General features: G+C 39.1%; 4 protein-coding genes across 8 annotated transcripts in view; 1 reads left to right on the plus strand and 3 right to left on the minus strand.

The window, feature by feature from the left end:
* LOC6644929 (putative uncharacterized protein DDB_G0277255) overlaps positions 1-11791 on the plus strand; it is a 60547-nt gene extending 48756 nt beyond the window's left edge. For all 4 annotated transcript variants that reach the window (XM_023177129.2, XM_002067624.4, XM_023177131.2 and 1 more), the window contains one exon: positions 10965-11791. In XM_023177129.2, coding sequence (XP_023032897.1) covers positions 10965-11399 — 435 coding nt within the window. In that variant the 3' untranslated portion in view covers positions 11400-11791. The remainder of the gene's footprint in view (positions 1-10964) is intronic.
* On the minus strand, positions 6880-8404 carry LOC6644934. The gene is made up of 2 exons (XM_023177132.2): positions 7407-8404; positions 6880-7348 (listed from the first exon to the last, which is right to left on the minus strand). Exons 1-2 carry the CDS (start codon positions 8384-8386, stop codon positions 7033-7035), a joined length of 1296 nt encoding a protein of 431 aa, XP_023032900.2. The 5' UTR covers positions 8387-8404; the 3' UTR covers positions 6880-7032.
* Positions 8861-9757, minus strand: LOC6644935 (accessory gland protein Acp32CD). The gene has a single exon (XM_002067627.4). The coding sequence runs from the start codon at positions 9719-9721 to the stop codon at positions 8975-8977; it is 747 nt and encodes a 248-aa protein (XP_002067663.1). The 5' UTR covers positions 9722-9757; the 3' UTR covers positions 8861-8974.
* Positions 11792-13575: 1784 nt separating the features above from the next.
* Positions 13576-14453, minus strand: LOC6644936 (deoxyuridine 5'-triphosphate nucleotidohydrolase). Of its 2 annotated transcripts, none has more exons than XM_002067628.4 (2): positions 14369-14453; positions 13576-14312 (listed from the first exon to the last, which is right to left on the minus strand). In XM_002067628.4, exon 2 carries the CDS (start codon positions 14310-14312, stop codon positions 13749-13751), a length of 564 nt encoding a protein of 187 aa, XP_002067664.1. In that variant the 5' UTR covers positions 14369-14453; the 3' UTR covers positions 13576-13748. The 2 variants fall into 2 exon arrangements, with proteins under 2 accessions (XP_002067664.1, XP_046866518.1); XM_047010562.1 differs by having other exon boundaries at positions 14373-14432.
* Between the last annotated feature and the right edge of the window lie 225 nt (positions 14454-14678).

The raw sequence follows: 14678 nt of genomic DNA on the forward strand, positions 1-14678 counted from the left end.
CAACCAGCCAAGCAACCGGCATTAAGAGTTGCTTTTGGTAAGGAGTTTGGCAAAGGCAAAAGGCGAAGGCGAAGGCACGTGCTAAACATGCAACTCCTACTCTTACCACAGCCATATAACCGCCTCAGACACGGTAGACACGACCATTCACTCAAGAGACAGCAGCCGCAAGAAGTTCAAGACTACCTCCAACTCCATCTCCTCCCCAGAGCCTTCACCTTCTCCTCGCATCTCCCCGCTCTGGTCGTCGCTTTTGTTGTCGACCAATATGCTACCATTAATCCATGAATTACTTAAAACCACATTCCGTGCAACACACAAAACGGAATCTCAGTTTGTGGTGGGGGTGGCGGGGCCCAAAGGGGAAGAGGGCAACATTTAAATTGCTCGCTTACCGCCATATTTCAATATATTTGATCGGGGGCTTCCAATTCTCGGACACTGGGACGCCCACAAAAAATATCCCAAAAGACAAGCAATTTCTTGCCTTTGCCTTTTTTTTTTTCTTCGATACTGTTGCACGATAATGATGTCGTCTGTATGATGATGTTGGAAGCTTCGGTCTCTTGCCTGTCGGTTGTTCGATTCACCGCCACCAGAAGAATTGGACCTTGGCTTTTGCTTAGAACAATCAACTATATTGAAAAATTTCTTTTGGCCAAGTTTTCGGGACACAAAAATCACAGCACGAAAGCAAATGATTGCAATCGAGTAGAAAAGAGTTTGCTGCTGATTCTGCTGCTGCTACATCGGCAACAGTTGCCGCTGCCTTGTTGCAAGACACCTAAAAGGAAAATTTTCACACTGAAAGAAATGTTTCGCAACTTGATTTGTTCTAAAGTCAATGATTTATAGTTTTGAAATTTAACTAACATACTTTAGGGGTCAAAGAGTCCCCCAAGATCCACCACTTTGATATTTCATTCAGTTGTGGTTCCATTTCTAAGTTACTGTCGATACTGGAAAATAATTATCGATGACTATTCTTTGATAAAGAGCAACCTTAAAAAATGAAATTTAAATTCATTTAATGATTTTTCATATCAATGATTTTTGGGTATTTAGTGTAAGTAAAATGTAAATTGTATATGATATAAAGCTAATCTGTAGAGTGATTGCTTTGAAGAAGGCCGTAACATTATGGTAAGCATTAGCCTACAATGAAAGACTAATAATCCTCATAGTTTTACCTTTCCTTATCTGTATTACTCACTTTCCACGATTAGTTCGGTGTGTATTTAAGCAATATTTGGCTTGGCCATGCCCACTGTGGTTGCAAGAGCAGAGGTTATACAAAATGTGTGCGCCAAGGCGGAGGTTATAAGGTGGCCACGGCAGCATAGCTGCCATTTAACTGGCAGCAGAAGCAGCAGCCCCCGTTGAGATGCAAGCTAAAACCAGCCGAATGACTGGAAGCACAAAACAAAAGAAAACCCAAAAAGAGTCAGATCGAAAGTCAAATGCCAAGCAGCAGATCATGCCGGGTCTTCTTGGGTCTTCTCTCTCTCTGCCTGTTCCTTTACTTGGGTCCAGGCAGGTCGCAAACCATTGCCCCAACGTCGCTCGTGGTGTGTTATCAAAGCTGATGATGATTATACCCACTTGCACGCCTTTTTTGTGCCCCTACAGGAAGCCAACCCGGCTCCCGACGTCCCACCTTGCCGCCCCTGACCTAGAGCCAAGAGTCTCAACTTTTTGGACTGCAATTGGCCGGTCGACTGGCCCGGCTACTCGTCGTCCTCAACCTCGTCCTCATCCACATAGCCAGCGTCGTCGTCGTCGATGTTGTCGTCATCGTCATCATCCAGCGCGTCGTCCAACCTCGTCGTCGCCGTCGTCTTGTTGCATGCATTATTATTATGCGCATGCGCGCAGTTGGGGCATATAATCTAAAATTGTATCTTTGGCGTGTAACCCGGGGCACATCTTCTCCTTCTCCTACTGTTGCCTGGTGCCACTGCCCACCTCGTCTTCTGCTTCTGCTGCTGCTTCTCTTTGTTGTTGGCAAGAAACAGCAAAAACTACAAAATAAACTGATTATGTGTGCCTTCCCAGCGAAATTAACAGCGGCCCAGGTTACTTTTTTTGTTGTTGTTTAAGGCAGTAAGTTTGGTTTGAGCCTTTTGTTTTTACCTCAATGCAAGACTGAGATCAGGTCACATAAAATTTGCTAATATTTTGACCTGAAGATATAATAAAATAAGCCACAGTGGGCTGGAAACACCGATCCCATATAAAAAACATCAGAATAGTGTGGCAAAAATCGATTTCCTGTCAACGATATGCTGTATTGATCGTCCAACGATTATTCGACGATGATTTTCATTAACACAAATCTACATTCGATATTTATATTTCTTGAATAAAGAATTATTTGAAATCAAATTTTGATGGATCTCTAAGGAAACGGACACCACATTCAGTCCGATTGATTTTACTTAACCTCAAGCTGATTTCCAATTGATATTGAAATCGATATTTTTGAAACAAAAATTTAAAGACTTGACCTCATGATTACAATCATTTCTTTTAATCAAAAACCTTTAGAACTTATGCAATAGAATACTTTTTTGATGTTCGATTTTAGTTATCTTTGTTGACAAATATCTTATCGAACTAAAATCAATAGACAAACACTTATCGCCCACTGTCAGTGGCCTCTTGACATTGTATATTGTATACTAATCGTACTTGCTATAACTCTGCCTGCGGTAGTAGCTGTGAAATGAATATAAAACTTATTTATTACCACATTTGACTCAAAGTACCACTAGTGTATAGTATCTCTCGACGTCATAGTGCAACTCACTGCATCACCTAAGGCGACTTGATGGCAATTTATTAAATTATTTTACAAAAATAAGCAACTTTGCGCTAGACACAGGAAAAAAAAACCATCGTGATTGATATAGAATGTTGAGTCAAGCCTAGCAAATCAATCAAAACGGGCCAAGCCTAGCAATTTTCCAACACTTTCCCTCCCACTCCTGCTCCTCCTTCATGCACATACATACAGCCTTCTAGCCAACCTTGCCTCCTCCCTACACGTGCCTAAGCAAAAAAGTTCTGAAACTAAAGCAGATATCGAAATAAAGGCTGCACATGCCAATCAAATGTTAACTTGGCTTCCAGATTCCAAAACCAAAATCCCCAACTGGGCCACCTAGTAGAGCAAAAAGCAACAGAGACAGAAACAGAGCAAAAGAACTTTGAATGCGTAACAAGATCAAACCGCAGTCACCGCAGCAGCAGCAGCAGCAGCAGCAACAACAGAATCCACAGAGGATGTTTGGCATTAAGCGTAATTGTTAGTTACCCAACTTGATCTTGGACTTCCAAATGAACGAGTCAAACAAAACACAACAAAAAAAAGAGTATAAACCTTAAATACTTGTACGTAAACAAAAAAGAAATAACAAGAAGGGTAAACGACTAGCTCAAGCAACTGTAAGATGCAAAAAATGTTAACAGAATTTAGAATTATGTATAGTTTTTGATTGGATTTTTCTACTTTTCCTTTTTGGCATTGGTTTTTCTTATGGACCACGATTTTCAGTGACAAATTTATTATAATACATGTTACGACAAAGTTTTTAAATAATTTGGTGAGAATGTTCACCAAGAGTTGCAGAACAAAATGGATTCGTTAAGAAGGTGTCGTCCTATTGTAGTGACTTGGAGTGTATTTAGCTAAAGGTCATCTTATTGTCGATCACTTTTCGTGGTCTTGCTTTGATGTTGTGTTTTTTTTTTATTTTTATTTTACTTCTTTTTAGGTGGGCAGTGAGCGAATGAACCAAGGCAAAGGTTGTTGATGGGCAGCTTTGGTACTTGCCACTGCCTCTGCTGCTTGGGCAATCAGGTCGAACTCTTCGTCTTTGTCTTCGTCTACGTCTACCCCCCTCTCAGTCCCAGTATCAGTCTCTACCTCTGTCTCTCACTCCCCATTCGAGGTCTCGAGACATGAAGAACTACAATGAGTAGGTAGTTGGGGCGCAATTGCCGGTGCCTCAGTCTCGGTATCAGCAAGTTGGCAGCAGGTCGGCCCACGTTCTATGCTTTTTTCTCTTTCGCCTTCGTTTCCCCCTCTTGTTGTCTCTGTTGTTTCTCTGGACAACTGACTGGTGACTGCTCCCGGGCATAGGTAGCAGCAAAAAGCTGTTCAATTTAGAATTCAAATTGTTGTCTTCGCTTCTTGTATTCCCTTCTTGCCACCACTCATCCCCGATCATGCCTTACTCCTGTTTATGGTGAGCCAAGCTCTTGGCTTGAATCGTAGCTTCCCTCTCTCTCTCTCTCTCTCTCGTTTTGGCGGCATTAGGGTTAAGCAGGTCAAAATCCGTACAACTAAATTGAAGCCCACAAATATACAACGGGGGGGGAGCGGTTGGCCAGGACGACGGCACAAGATGGACGCATGGAACGATGCAGTTTCAGAACAAAAAAACAAGAATCCATTTTTCGTTGCAAATTAAAATGTATTTGCAGGGATAAAACCTAACAAAACCGAATTCCAAAAAAAAAACCCAAGGAGAAAAAGATTCTTTTAAATCGGTGACGGTGACCAGAAGCAGCCAGAAGCACTTTCTGTAGCTGCTTATTATAGTTTGATGTGGATTCATTTGGTTCCTTTTTTCGGGCACGTTTCACGTTTGACGCGCGAAATATTCACTGAGAGGAGGCCCTGTCCCTGCTATTAATTTATCCCTAACCAATCTCATTAAATTTTGGTCGAAAGGGTATTATCAAATTGGTCAGATGTTGGAAGTGAAGATCCTGTTTCCATTATGCGGGTCGATCCGGCGTTATAGCAATCCTTCACAAAGGTTTATTCAGACTACTAGCAGGAAAACTTCCCCAAAATTGTTTCTATGCAAATTGAGATGATTTCGATGACTTTTATTGATCTTGAACCATCTAGAAGAAATTACATTCAGAAAGACTTTTTAAAACAAAAAGGGTAGAGTATTTTCAATTCGATTCGTTGCAAACATACTTCCGGAATGTTTTCTAGAGATGAGAGACTGTGGTTTACCATTTATCATCGCTAAAAACGCCAAAATGTTTTGTATTTTTTTAACTATATTGTTTTGGTTGTTGTATTTTGTTTTATGATCGTAAATCCTCTCCCGATGCTATGTAAATATTGCGCAACAAAATAACTTTATTGGGCTTAAATTTTTATGGCTCTATTAAAACACAAAAACTCAAACAAAACTTTAACCAAGTTAAAGTCATATAAAAAAAAAGATCTTTCCCAAAAAAAAAAAACCAAACAAATTTAACAAATATTTACGAGTTCTTTGGCTTACGCAGAACAAGTAAGACAGAGAGAGGAAGACAGAGAAAGAAAGGGACAGAGAAGCCAACACTTTTTTTGACGAATGCTTCGTATGCAAATTGACTCGATATTTTGTGATGGTCAACTGAGGTCAACACAAATGACAAGATGGATAGAAAAAAAAAAACTTGAACTATAAAGTTTAATTAGATTGGAAACTTTCGATCAACTTTTTGTACCCCTTTTTTAGGTATTGTTTTTGTTGCTCTCCTAACCCACGTGGGTCTCTTTGATGGCTAATCCCAACTAAAAATACTTCTAGGTAACCTAATCTTGAGCTAGATGAATGGCCTACAAATTGGTAATTTATGATAAACTTTTCAGTTTATCTCCTAAATGAATATTAGCTGCGAAAAAACTATCAAAATACATAATATAAATTTTGCATTCATTAGTTCTTTGTTTATTTTGTTACCCTTTCCTTCCAAATACATATATGTATATATAAGTAAATTTAAAAGTTGTTTTTTTTTTTTTGCTTGGAGTAACAATTTCCTTTTGCAGTGGCGGAATGCTAGTTCCTTTGTTTGATGCAGTCGAATGATTTGCATATTTCCATATTTTTTTCTTCCAATTACATTGCGTACATTCTCATATGTGCTAGATCCTTGGGCATCATCATCATCTTTCTCTCTCTCTCTCTCTCTTTTTCTGTGTCTCACTATCTCTCACTGGAAGAAGTTCAAAGTCAAGAGCCGAGTCTCGAGTCTCACAATTCAAATCTGTTTTTGGTTTGGTATTGTTATGGGCAAACCCCATCTAGTTAATGCAGTAAAATGTACTCAGTTTTTCCTCTTTTCTCTTCTTTTGTTGGCCAGTTATTTTTTACTTACTCTTTTCTTTTAGTTTTTTTTTTTCACCAATTGTTGTTGTTGTTGGCTCTGTCAATTACTGACATAGAATTTAGAACGTTTTCTACTGCTGCTCTCTAACCACAAAGGCCCAACTCTCCAGCTAGTTGCCTGAAATTATGACAGCAGAAAAAGCCACCAATTTCCGGTATGGCAGAGTTACATTTGCCTCTTTGTCTTCACCTTGTTAAATTGCCCACTATAACTAACGCATGTTTTGGGGGGGAAAAGAAAAAGGTTGAGACTGTTTTTTTCTCTAATTAAACAGATCATTTTACGTATCAAGAAATTTAAACCGCAATAGAAAGGAGACAAAACTTATCTAACACTCGTCAATGAAGGTTCAATTTGAAGTTTTATTTGAAAGTTAAAATGTCAAGAGTCTGTTTTCTATTATCATTCATTATTTTGCAACCTAGATCCGATTTGTCTGCTAAAATGAGTAAGGACTTAACTAAACTATATTTTCATATATCGAGTCCTGCCAAAAAAGATCGAAGTAGTTTTTATCAAAACTTAAGAAAAATGAAAAATGATTTTAATCTAGAACTAAAAACAAAAGTAGTTAAAGTTCTCTAATATGTTGCTCCCTTTATACATAGACATATACTTACACACATTATTAAAAGGATAAAGATAATTAAGTTAATTTAATATAAAAAGTTTAATAAACATCTACAAAATATATTTAATTAAAACTATTGATATGGAACACAAACAAAGAATGGTTTTTCTTTGTCATCATCAGATGTATTGAGTAAATTGATCTGTTTTTACCTATATAAACTAAAGCGATCTGCTGAGTTGTTGTTTTCACTTTGAAATTTTAGTCTGTTTTGTTTAAGTTGTGTCACTTTGATTTTGCGCTTCTTTAACTCGATTCTTTTCGATTTCTGGATAAATTTGAATGCGTCTGTCTATCTCGTCTTGGACTTCCTCTTTATTGAGATTGAACTCAGCTTGACGCAATTTTCGATAGAGTTTGGTATCATTATTGGCCTCAGCCATTAAATTAGGATTCGCTGTGGTTACCCATGGACGACGTGTTGTTATCTCCTGCTCATAGAGAGCAGTATTATTGATAGGAAACGGACTGGGCTTTATGAATATGGCCATATAACCAGGACGATTGATATCTCGATCTACTGGAAAGACACTACAGTTAGAGTGAGTTAAAAAGAAAAACAAACTAAAAGATTTAAAGGAACACGCACCAGAAAGTTTTTGCATCTGGATCCCATACATCGTGTCCCCACCAGCTGCCGAGCACTTTGAAGGGACATGATCGATTTCGACCAGAATACGATTCTATGACATCGCCCACAGAGACAAAGAGAAGATCTGTGGTGTTCGCCTCAACTAGATGGGCCTTTCGCAGCATAAAAATATCATTGAAGCTCGAGATGACAACGTCGTCGTATAAATTGTAAACCAAACGGTTCTGATTATCCTGGCCCAGGATTAGCATGGCGATTCTCATGCGATTAATGAGATAGGCCAAGCCCAGAAAATTGATATTCATATCCTTGAAATCATCGCTCACATAACCAAAGAACCAATGCCTCATATGTAAACGAGCTGGTAACTCCATGCGATTCATTAGCAGCCATGGACCTGCCCAGCTATTGCTGAAATTACAATAGACCTTGGCGGGCAAACCGCGATCTTGGTCCAAACGAATGCCAAAGACCTCATGTAGATCCATATCCTGGTGACACTTGGCCAGGGGATAGTCAAAAAAGTCATCGGCATGGGGTACATCAGTAACTTCTTGTGGTCTCGGCTCCTCTGTGGTGATCTCCACTGGATCTTCTTCGGCAACAGTTGCAGTTGTTGTCTTTTTGTTTCTTCTTGTTGCTTTAATATTTGTTTTCTTTGGTTTTTTAGTCGGCTTTTTAGTCGGTTTAACTGGCCATATCCAGAGGGACAAATCTGGATTCTCGACAATTTCATCCGTATTGATACTATCTGTTTCCCATTCAATTATTGGAGCTTTTGGTGTCTCATTGTGCTCATGTGAGGTATCCCGACTATCTGAATGTTCTACAGATTTAACTTCCAGCGCTTCCGAATCGATGTCTAAGGTTTTAGTTGTAGATCTTTTCTCCCTATCCTTCTCGCCACTTCCTTTGTCATAGACGTAGCGATTGTTATTGAATATAAAATTCATATAGTACGTCTGCGTGGAAACCATTGTGGGCAGGGCTGATAATCCAAGCAGCAGCTGCAGCACCAGCATTTCCGACTGTCCCTCGACTAAAGGCAATGTCTTGTAATTGGGTTCTCTTTATAGGTTTGGTTCAACACGATGTGACCAATTTGCTTAAGGAACTATAGCTAATGGTACTATCTAAGACTATTCGTTTGAGTCATAAATATTCACACCATGTTTAGCCAATTGGTTATGCTCAAAAGTCATAGGACATTGAGAAGGGAGGGGTAAGAGGAAACACGCTGGTCAATAGAGAAGGTCCATTGTTCTGCCAACGACTGGGAACTGATTAGTTAACCATCACTTGAGAATGGATGGAAGTCAATTTATGCGACTGATCATTATCCTTAAACTTTCGTTTTCGATAAATTACATTAATATCTTTGAGTTGGATAGATTTATTTGGAAGATCGGAGATAGATTAATTGTAGATCAGCAATAGAAAAAGAATCCATGTTCAATCGAATTAACGTAAACTTAAATATTATTAGTTTCTTTTTATTCATCAAATTTATTATTCATTTTAAGTTGCCTAATCTGCCCACAATCCTATAACCTTGACCAGACCACTTAGACATCATCATTGAATTCCTCATAGTCATTCTCTGTTAATGTTCTCTGCTTGGGTATGTCGATGTCCTGAGCCTTGTTGGCCTCTCTGTCCAGTTCAGTACTCGCGCCGGAATCGGCTTTCGACTTGGCACCGCCACTGCCAGAGCCGCCGTTGCTACCGGAATGGCCATGACTCTCGCTGCTCTCGTAGATGGAACGCACATATCGGCCACCAAAACTGTCATCGATACTGATCTCATAGCTGCTATGATGACTGTGGTCTCCAGTGCGTCTGGCAACATTCTCCTCTTGTTGTCGTTCCCTCTCACGTCGCCCGGGAGGATCTTTACTGTCACTGTCGTCGTCATCGTCATCAGTTCCCGGAGGCGGTTCCCTAGGAGACTCCTCATCCGACTCTTTCATGTCTTCATGGCTATTCTCTTCTTCTTCGTGACTTTTGTCTTCCTCCTTATCGCTATCGCTCTTACTCCCTGGTGATGCGCCCTTGCTATGGTCGCTGCCACCGCCGGTGTCTTGTGAAGCAGCTGCTTCATGTGATTCATGAGAGTCTGGGCTGCCAGGTTGGCCGGGAATGCCACCACCAACACCGCCACCGCCACCAGTGTCGTCACTGGTGCCCCCATCCGGATTGTTGTTATTGAAGGCAAAATTCATATAGTACTTTTGTCCCAGTACTCCTCCATTCTGCTGGAGATGGAGCTGACAAAAAGCCAGCAGGGCAAATGCGACTATTCGTGTCCTCATCTCGCTCCACTCAGCCAATCCTCAATTGTGGACCAGCGGCCGGCTTCCCTCTCTTATATATAGAGAAGAGGTCCGCTTGCTAGTGCGGCGAATCGCTCGAATCGATTTAGATGTGGAGCAAACCCATAAAACAAAACAAAGAGCACAACAAAAACAAAAAAAAAGTCAGCCACCCGATAAAGGCGTGTCCAACAAGACGGAGCTTCAGATGGGGCTATGGCTGGGTCTTTGTCTCTGGGTCTGGGTCTGGGTTGGGTCTTGAGTCTTCTTTGCCAATTCAGTGGCAGTTTCTAAAGTTAGTTGCTGGCCAGCTGCTGAGGCTGCCGGTAATGGTTGGTGATGCCTCGGAAACAGGTTGCTGGAATTCAATCAGGGCCAATCTATAATAGAAATCTCATGTGGCGCGAGCTTCAACTCAACCTCCACTCCTGCCGCCTGCCTGCCTGCCTCCAGGGGAGAATGAAGCGGAAAGAAACGACTTCTCTGCCCACTTTCAATCGATCGTGCGTTGCAAATATGAAAATGCTACCGCAACAACAGCAGCCGCAGCAGCATCACTTACTGCCAAGGCCCACAAGCTTTAGCTAAAATCGTTTTTCATTAACAATTTTAAAAGCCGCGCATTAATCACAAAAAAAAAAGAAGAAATATATCCACATGCTTACAGGATGCCCCCCAGCACATACAACTGAGGAGGCGGCGGCGGCGGCACTGTGGTCGGTACCATGAAAATTAATAAAAAATTTACTATTCTCATTCATAAAAATATGATAAGTAAAGATGAGCAGCAACTTGATGGTTTCCTAGTATAATAAATGGGAATAATTTAAGATTTGTACAGAACTGAAGATACATATATCAAATGGTGCCTAAAAAAGTTCCAAATTCAACCACAATTGATACAGAGATATACAAACTGACAATGTTTGTCTAAAGTAGTTCATTGTATATTGGTACAATATTATTAAACTACATACATATATAGAATTGACTTCAACAGACAGTTATTACCCGTCTTAGATCTTTGATGTTTGATATTTTTATTGAATTTTAAGGAATTTTTTTTTCTTAATCTTTATAGCACATTTTTTAGATTTTCTATTGAATTAACTTAATACTTTTTTGTGCTAGAATTCAGTTTAACAACATTTGTACCGTTTAAAACCACTGTACCTTGACCAACATGATGAGCATATATAAATAATCACTCTTTCTCTCTCTTTCTGTGTTTTTCTCTTTGCAGTCATTTCGTGATCAGTCTATCGATGGCACTGGCCTGCCGCTCTTAACCGAAGATCATTTGGTTAACTCGCTGGGCATGAAACTGGGGCCGGCATTGAAACTACGCTCCATATTGGCGAAGAAATTGGGCGGTCCGTGTCCGTGTGTTGCGTGTGTTGCCCAGGCCCAACAAATGTTGGCACTGCAGACGGGTGGTGCGGCACCAGCAACAGCAACAGCAACAACAACGACAACGGCAACAACCACATCTCCGACTACAACTAGTTGTAGTTTGAAAAAGGAGATTTGTAATGGCAGCGATAATAACAGCAATAGCAGCAGCAGCAGCAGCAACAACAGCGATGCGCCAACAACAGCAGCAGCAGCAACAAGTTCACCCAGCAACATGTTACTCTTGCCAGTGTTGCCGTGTAGCATTAGTGATGCCAGCAGTTGAATTGGCATCCTTATGAATATTTAATAGCAGCAACATGCATACACACAACGATATCTGTAGCAACATGTTGCTATTTGCCAGTGTTGCCTTGCAGCGGCATAAAACTGACATCCTTATGAATATTTAATGCTAACTAATTGCATTTCAATTTTGCAAAATTGTTAAACCAAATGAGCTTTCAACAAAATAAAAAAAAAAAAAGAAAGAAAATTAAAACAAAACACATAACTCTATGTATAAAATATAAAAGTAATTTAATTGCTAGCTAAAATAGACTAAAGTTGTACACTTTAAGAGAGACAACAACTAAAAATAACAACAACGACAACAAGAATCGCAAAGTCTTCCAATTTGCACAAAACACAAACAAACAAAAAAAAAAACAGATTAAATATATTTTGTATAATCTTTTAATTAGTCAATTTAACAACAACAAATATTAAGAAGTTTTCATTTTATGTACTTAAATACGAAAAAACCAAGTTGATGAGAAGTTGAAGAGAAAGAAAAATGATTATTTTCATTGAATTTTATTTATTTTTTATGATTCTTTTGCTTCGTTTATAACTGCTAGTCAGTAAATATATATATTAAATAGCATTCTGAAAACTTAAAACCAACAAACAACCCCCCCAATTGATTTATAAGCATTTTTGGATTATCCTTTGTTTTAACATTGAAATAAAAGGCTATTTAATTTATGTATATTCAATTGAATAACAAAAAATTCTAAAAATTATGAAAGAAATAAAATTGAAACCTTTTGCGGCCATGCACATTTATGTGGGAGGAATTCAAAATTCAGAATAATTTAAAAAAAAAAACCTAACTAGATTCTAAACATACAACGTTTTTTAAGAGCTCCAAGACTTGAAGACATACAAAAACAAAATAAAAACCAACAAGAAAAAAAAGAAGATAAACTTATATATTTTATAATATAATTCATTTGTACATATTGTTTATTTAATTAGTTGTAAAACAAAACAAAAAAGCAACATTTGTAACACTTACAACAAGTAGAGAGAAAACGAGATGAAATGAAAGAAGACCGAGAGAATCATTTGATTGTGAATTAATTAATGATTTATTATTTTGTATTTAATAAAATTATATAGCTATTTTTTATTCAGCTCAAGCAAATAAATTATAAAAGTTATCATATACAACAACAAAGTAAATGCAGTTTTTGCCATTTTGCCGTTTGCAGTTTGCAGGTTCTGACCTCCAGTGGGTCAAGCGGAACCGTTGCGCCAAATGCCAACCAAAGGAAAAAAACAATTAAAAGCACGCAGCGAGCAGCACCACCTAACCGACCTCACCTCCTGGCCCCCCCTGCTGCCCCACTTCACAAAACGCTGATGAGACTAGTCAGTAGTAGCGTCTAATTACAAATTGGAGTCATTGAATTTATTAAACAAAAACCTAAAACGGCCGCCTAGAAATGTGCAATGCACTTGAGACACGCCACATTTTGGTAGGGAGCGGAACGGATCGTTGCACTAACTCACTTTAGTCGGTCATAATTCACTGCATTTCTAGGCATACACTATCCATATCGGCCATGGCACGAGCTACTTCTTTTCTTTCCTTAGCTCGTCAATTACATAGTTTGTAAATAGTTCTTAAAAATAAAAGCGTTGCAGGTGGAGAAGGCTTTGCCAGGGTACTACAGAAATGAGGAAGCCATATCAGCTTTTCGAGGCTTGCCTGTTTTAATGGCTACTTTTTATGTCTGAGTTGCATTAATTCGGACCAATTTGACCTTTATGTGTAATCTGTCCGAATTGGAAAGAAAGCGAAATACTTTGAAATACATAAACTAAATAAATTTTGGGTAATACAGTTATATGTTATATTAATGCTTAACTAAGGATTTTATATAACAATTAAGTGTTATTTAAGAGATTGGGGGACGTAAGAATCAACCAAGATTCAATTGTTCTTCGAATGACTAAGATGAATAACTAAACGAGCAGTGATCGACCATAAATTGTTTATATTCATATTCTGCAGCCTTAAAGCAAACAAACAATTTAGCAAAATTTTCAAGATTACATTAAATTTGGCACAGAAATGCTTTAAATATTAAATATAATGTTCCTGCAAAAATTCGACGAATTTTCTAAAAATTCAATGAGAAGTTAACTATAAAACTTGACATAAAAATTATAAATTTACTTTAATATTTATTTCATATATGGTATGTTTTTGTATGGTATGGATTTCATGCTTTTATGGAACTTATGACAATAACTGGTGATAACTTATTAGGCGAAAGTAGGAGGTTCCATTCAACTCATGGCAAGGAACTAAAGTTTTTACTCAATGGCGTATCACATTTCCCCTTTAGGAGGCGGCAGCTGTAGCTGTAGCCTTGACATCTGTGTTATCCTTCTTGCCATTTTGCTCCTTGGCAGCAGTTGGTAAATCCTTGACACCAGTGGAACCAAAACCAGCCTCACCACGTTCAGTGTCGTCCAGTTTATCGACCAACTCCAGCTCTGGATAAAAGATGCGCTCGCAAATGAATTGGGCAATGCGATCTCCACGCTTGACCTCGAAATCGGTGTCCGAATGGTTAAACAAAACCACACCCAAGTTGCCGCGGTAGTCCTCATCGACAACACCGGCGCCCACATCGATGAAGTTCTTCACAGCGAGACCCGAGCGAGGAGCAACACGTCCGTAGGAGCCCTCTGGCACCTGGACCTGCAAATCTGTCTTGACAATGGCCTTGCCGCGGGCCGGCACCACAATGTCATAGGCACTGCGAAGGTCAGCACCAGCAGCTTTGGCAGATCCTCGAACCGGCTCCAGGGCATGTTCAGTTAACTTGGCAAAACGGAGGACGCACTTTTCGATCTTCATTTTTTTGGCAGCTTGGATTTCAATGGAATCGGTGCAAGGCATCTGTAAGCAATTAATTAGTTGTAATTCTTAACCAAAGGAACTTTCAAATATTTTACGTGCAAATTTTTTCGCAATGTTAAGCCGGCGTCTTTGGCGGAAATTGGCGGACTCTTTGAGTGTAACCGTTTACTTTAAAAAATACAAAATACCAAAAATAAAATACTAAATACTCCTCTCGAGTCACAGTCATTGGAAATTGGCGGACTCCTTCAGTGTAACCGTTTACTTGAAAAAATACAAAATACCACAAAAATACTAAATACTCTTAACGACTTACAGTCACAGTGACAGTGACAGATGTAGCAGCCCTAGATACAGGCTCAGTCTTTGATCTGAAATAAAGTGGGCGCGCCATAAATATAACTA

Source organism: Drosophila willistoni (assembly GCF_018902025.1).
Source record: "Drosophila willistoni isolate 14030-0811.24 chromosome 2R unlocalized genomic scaffold, UCI_dwil_1.1 Seg167, whole genome shotgun sequence".
Lineage (NCBI taxonomy): Eukaryota > Metazoa > Arthropoda > Insecta > Diptera > Drosophilidae > Drosophila > Drosophila willistoni.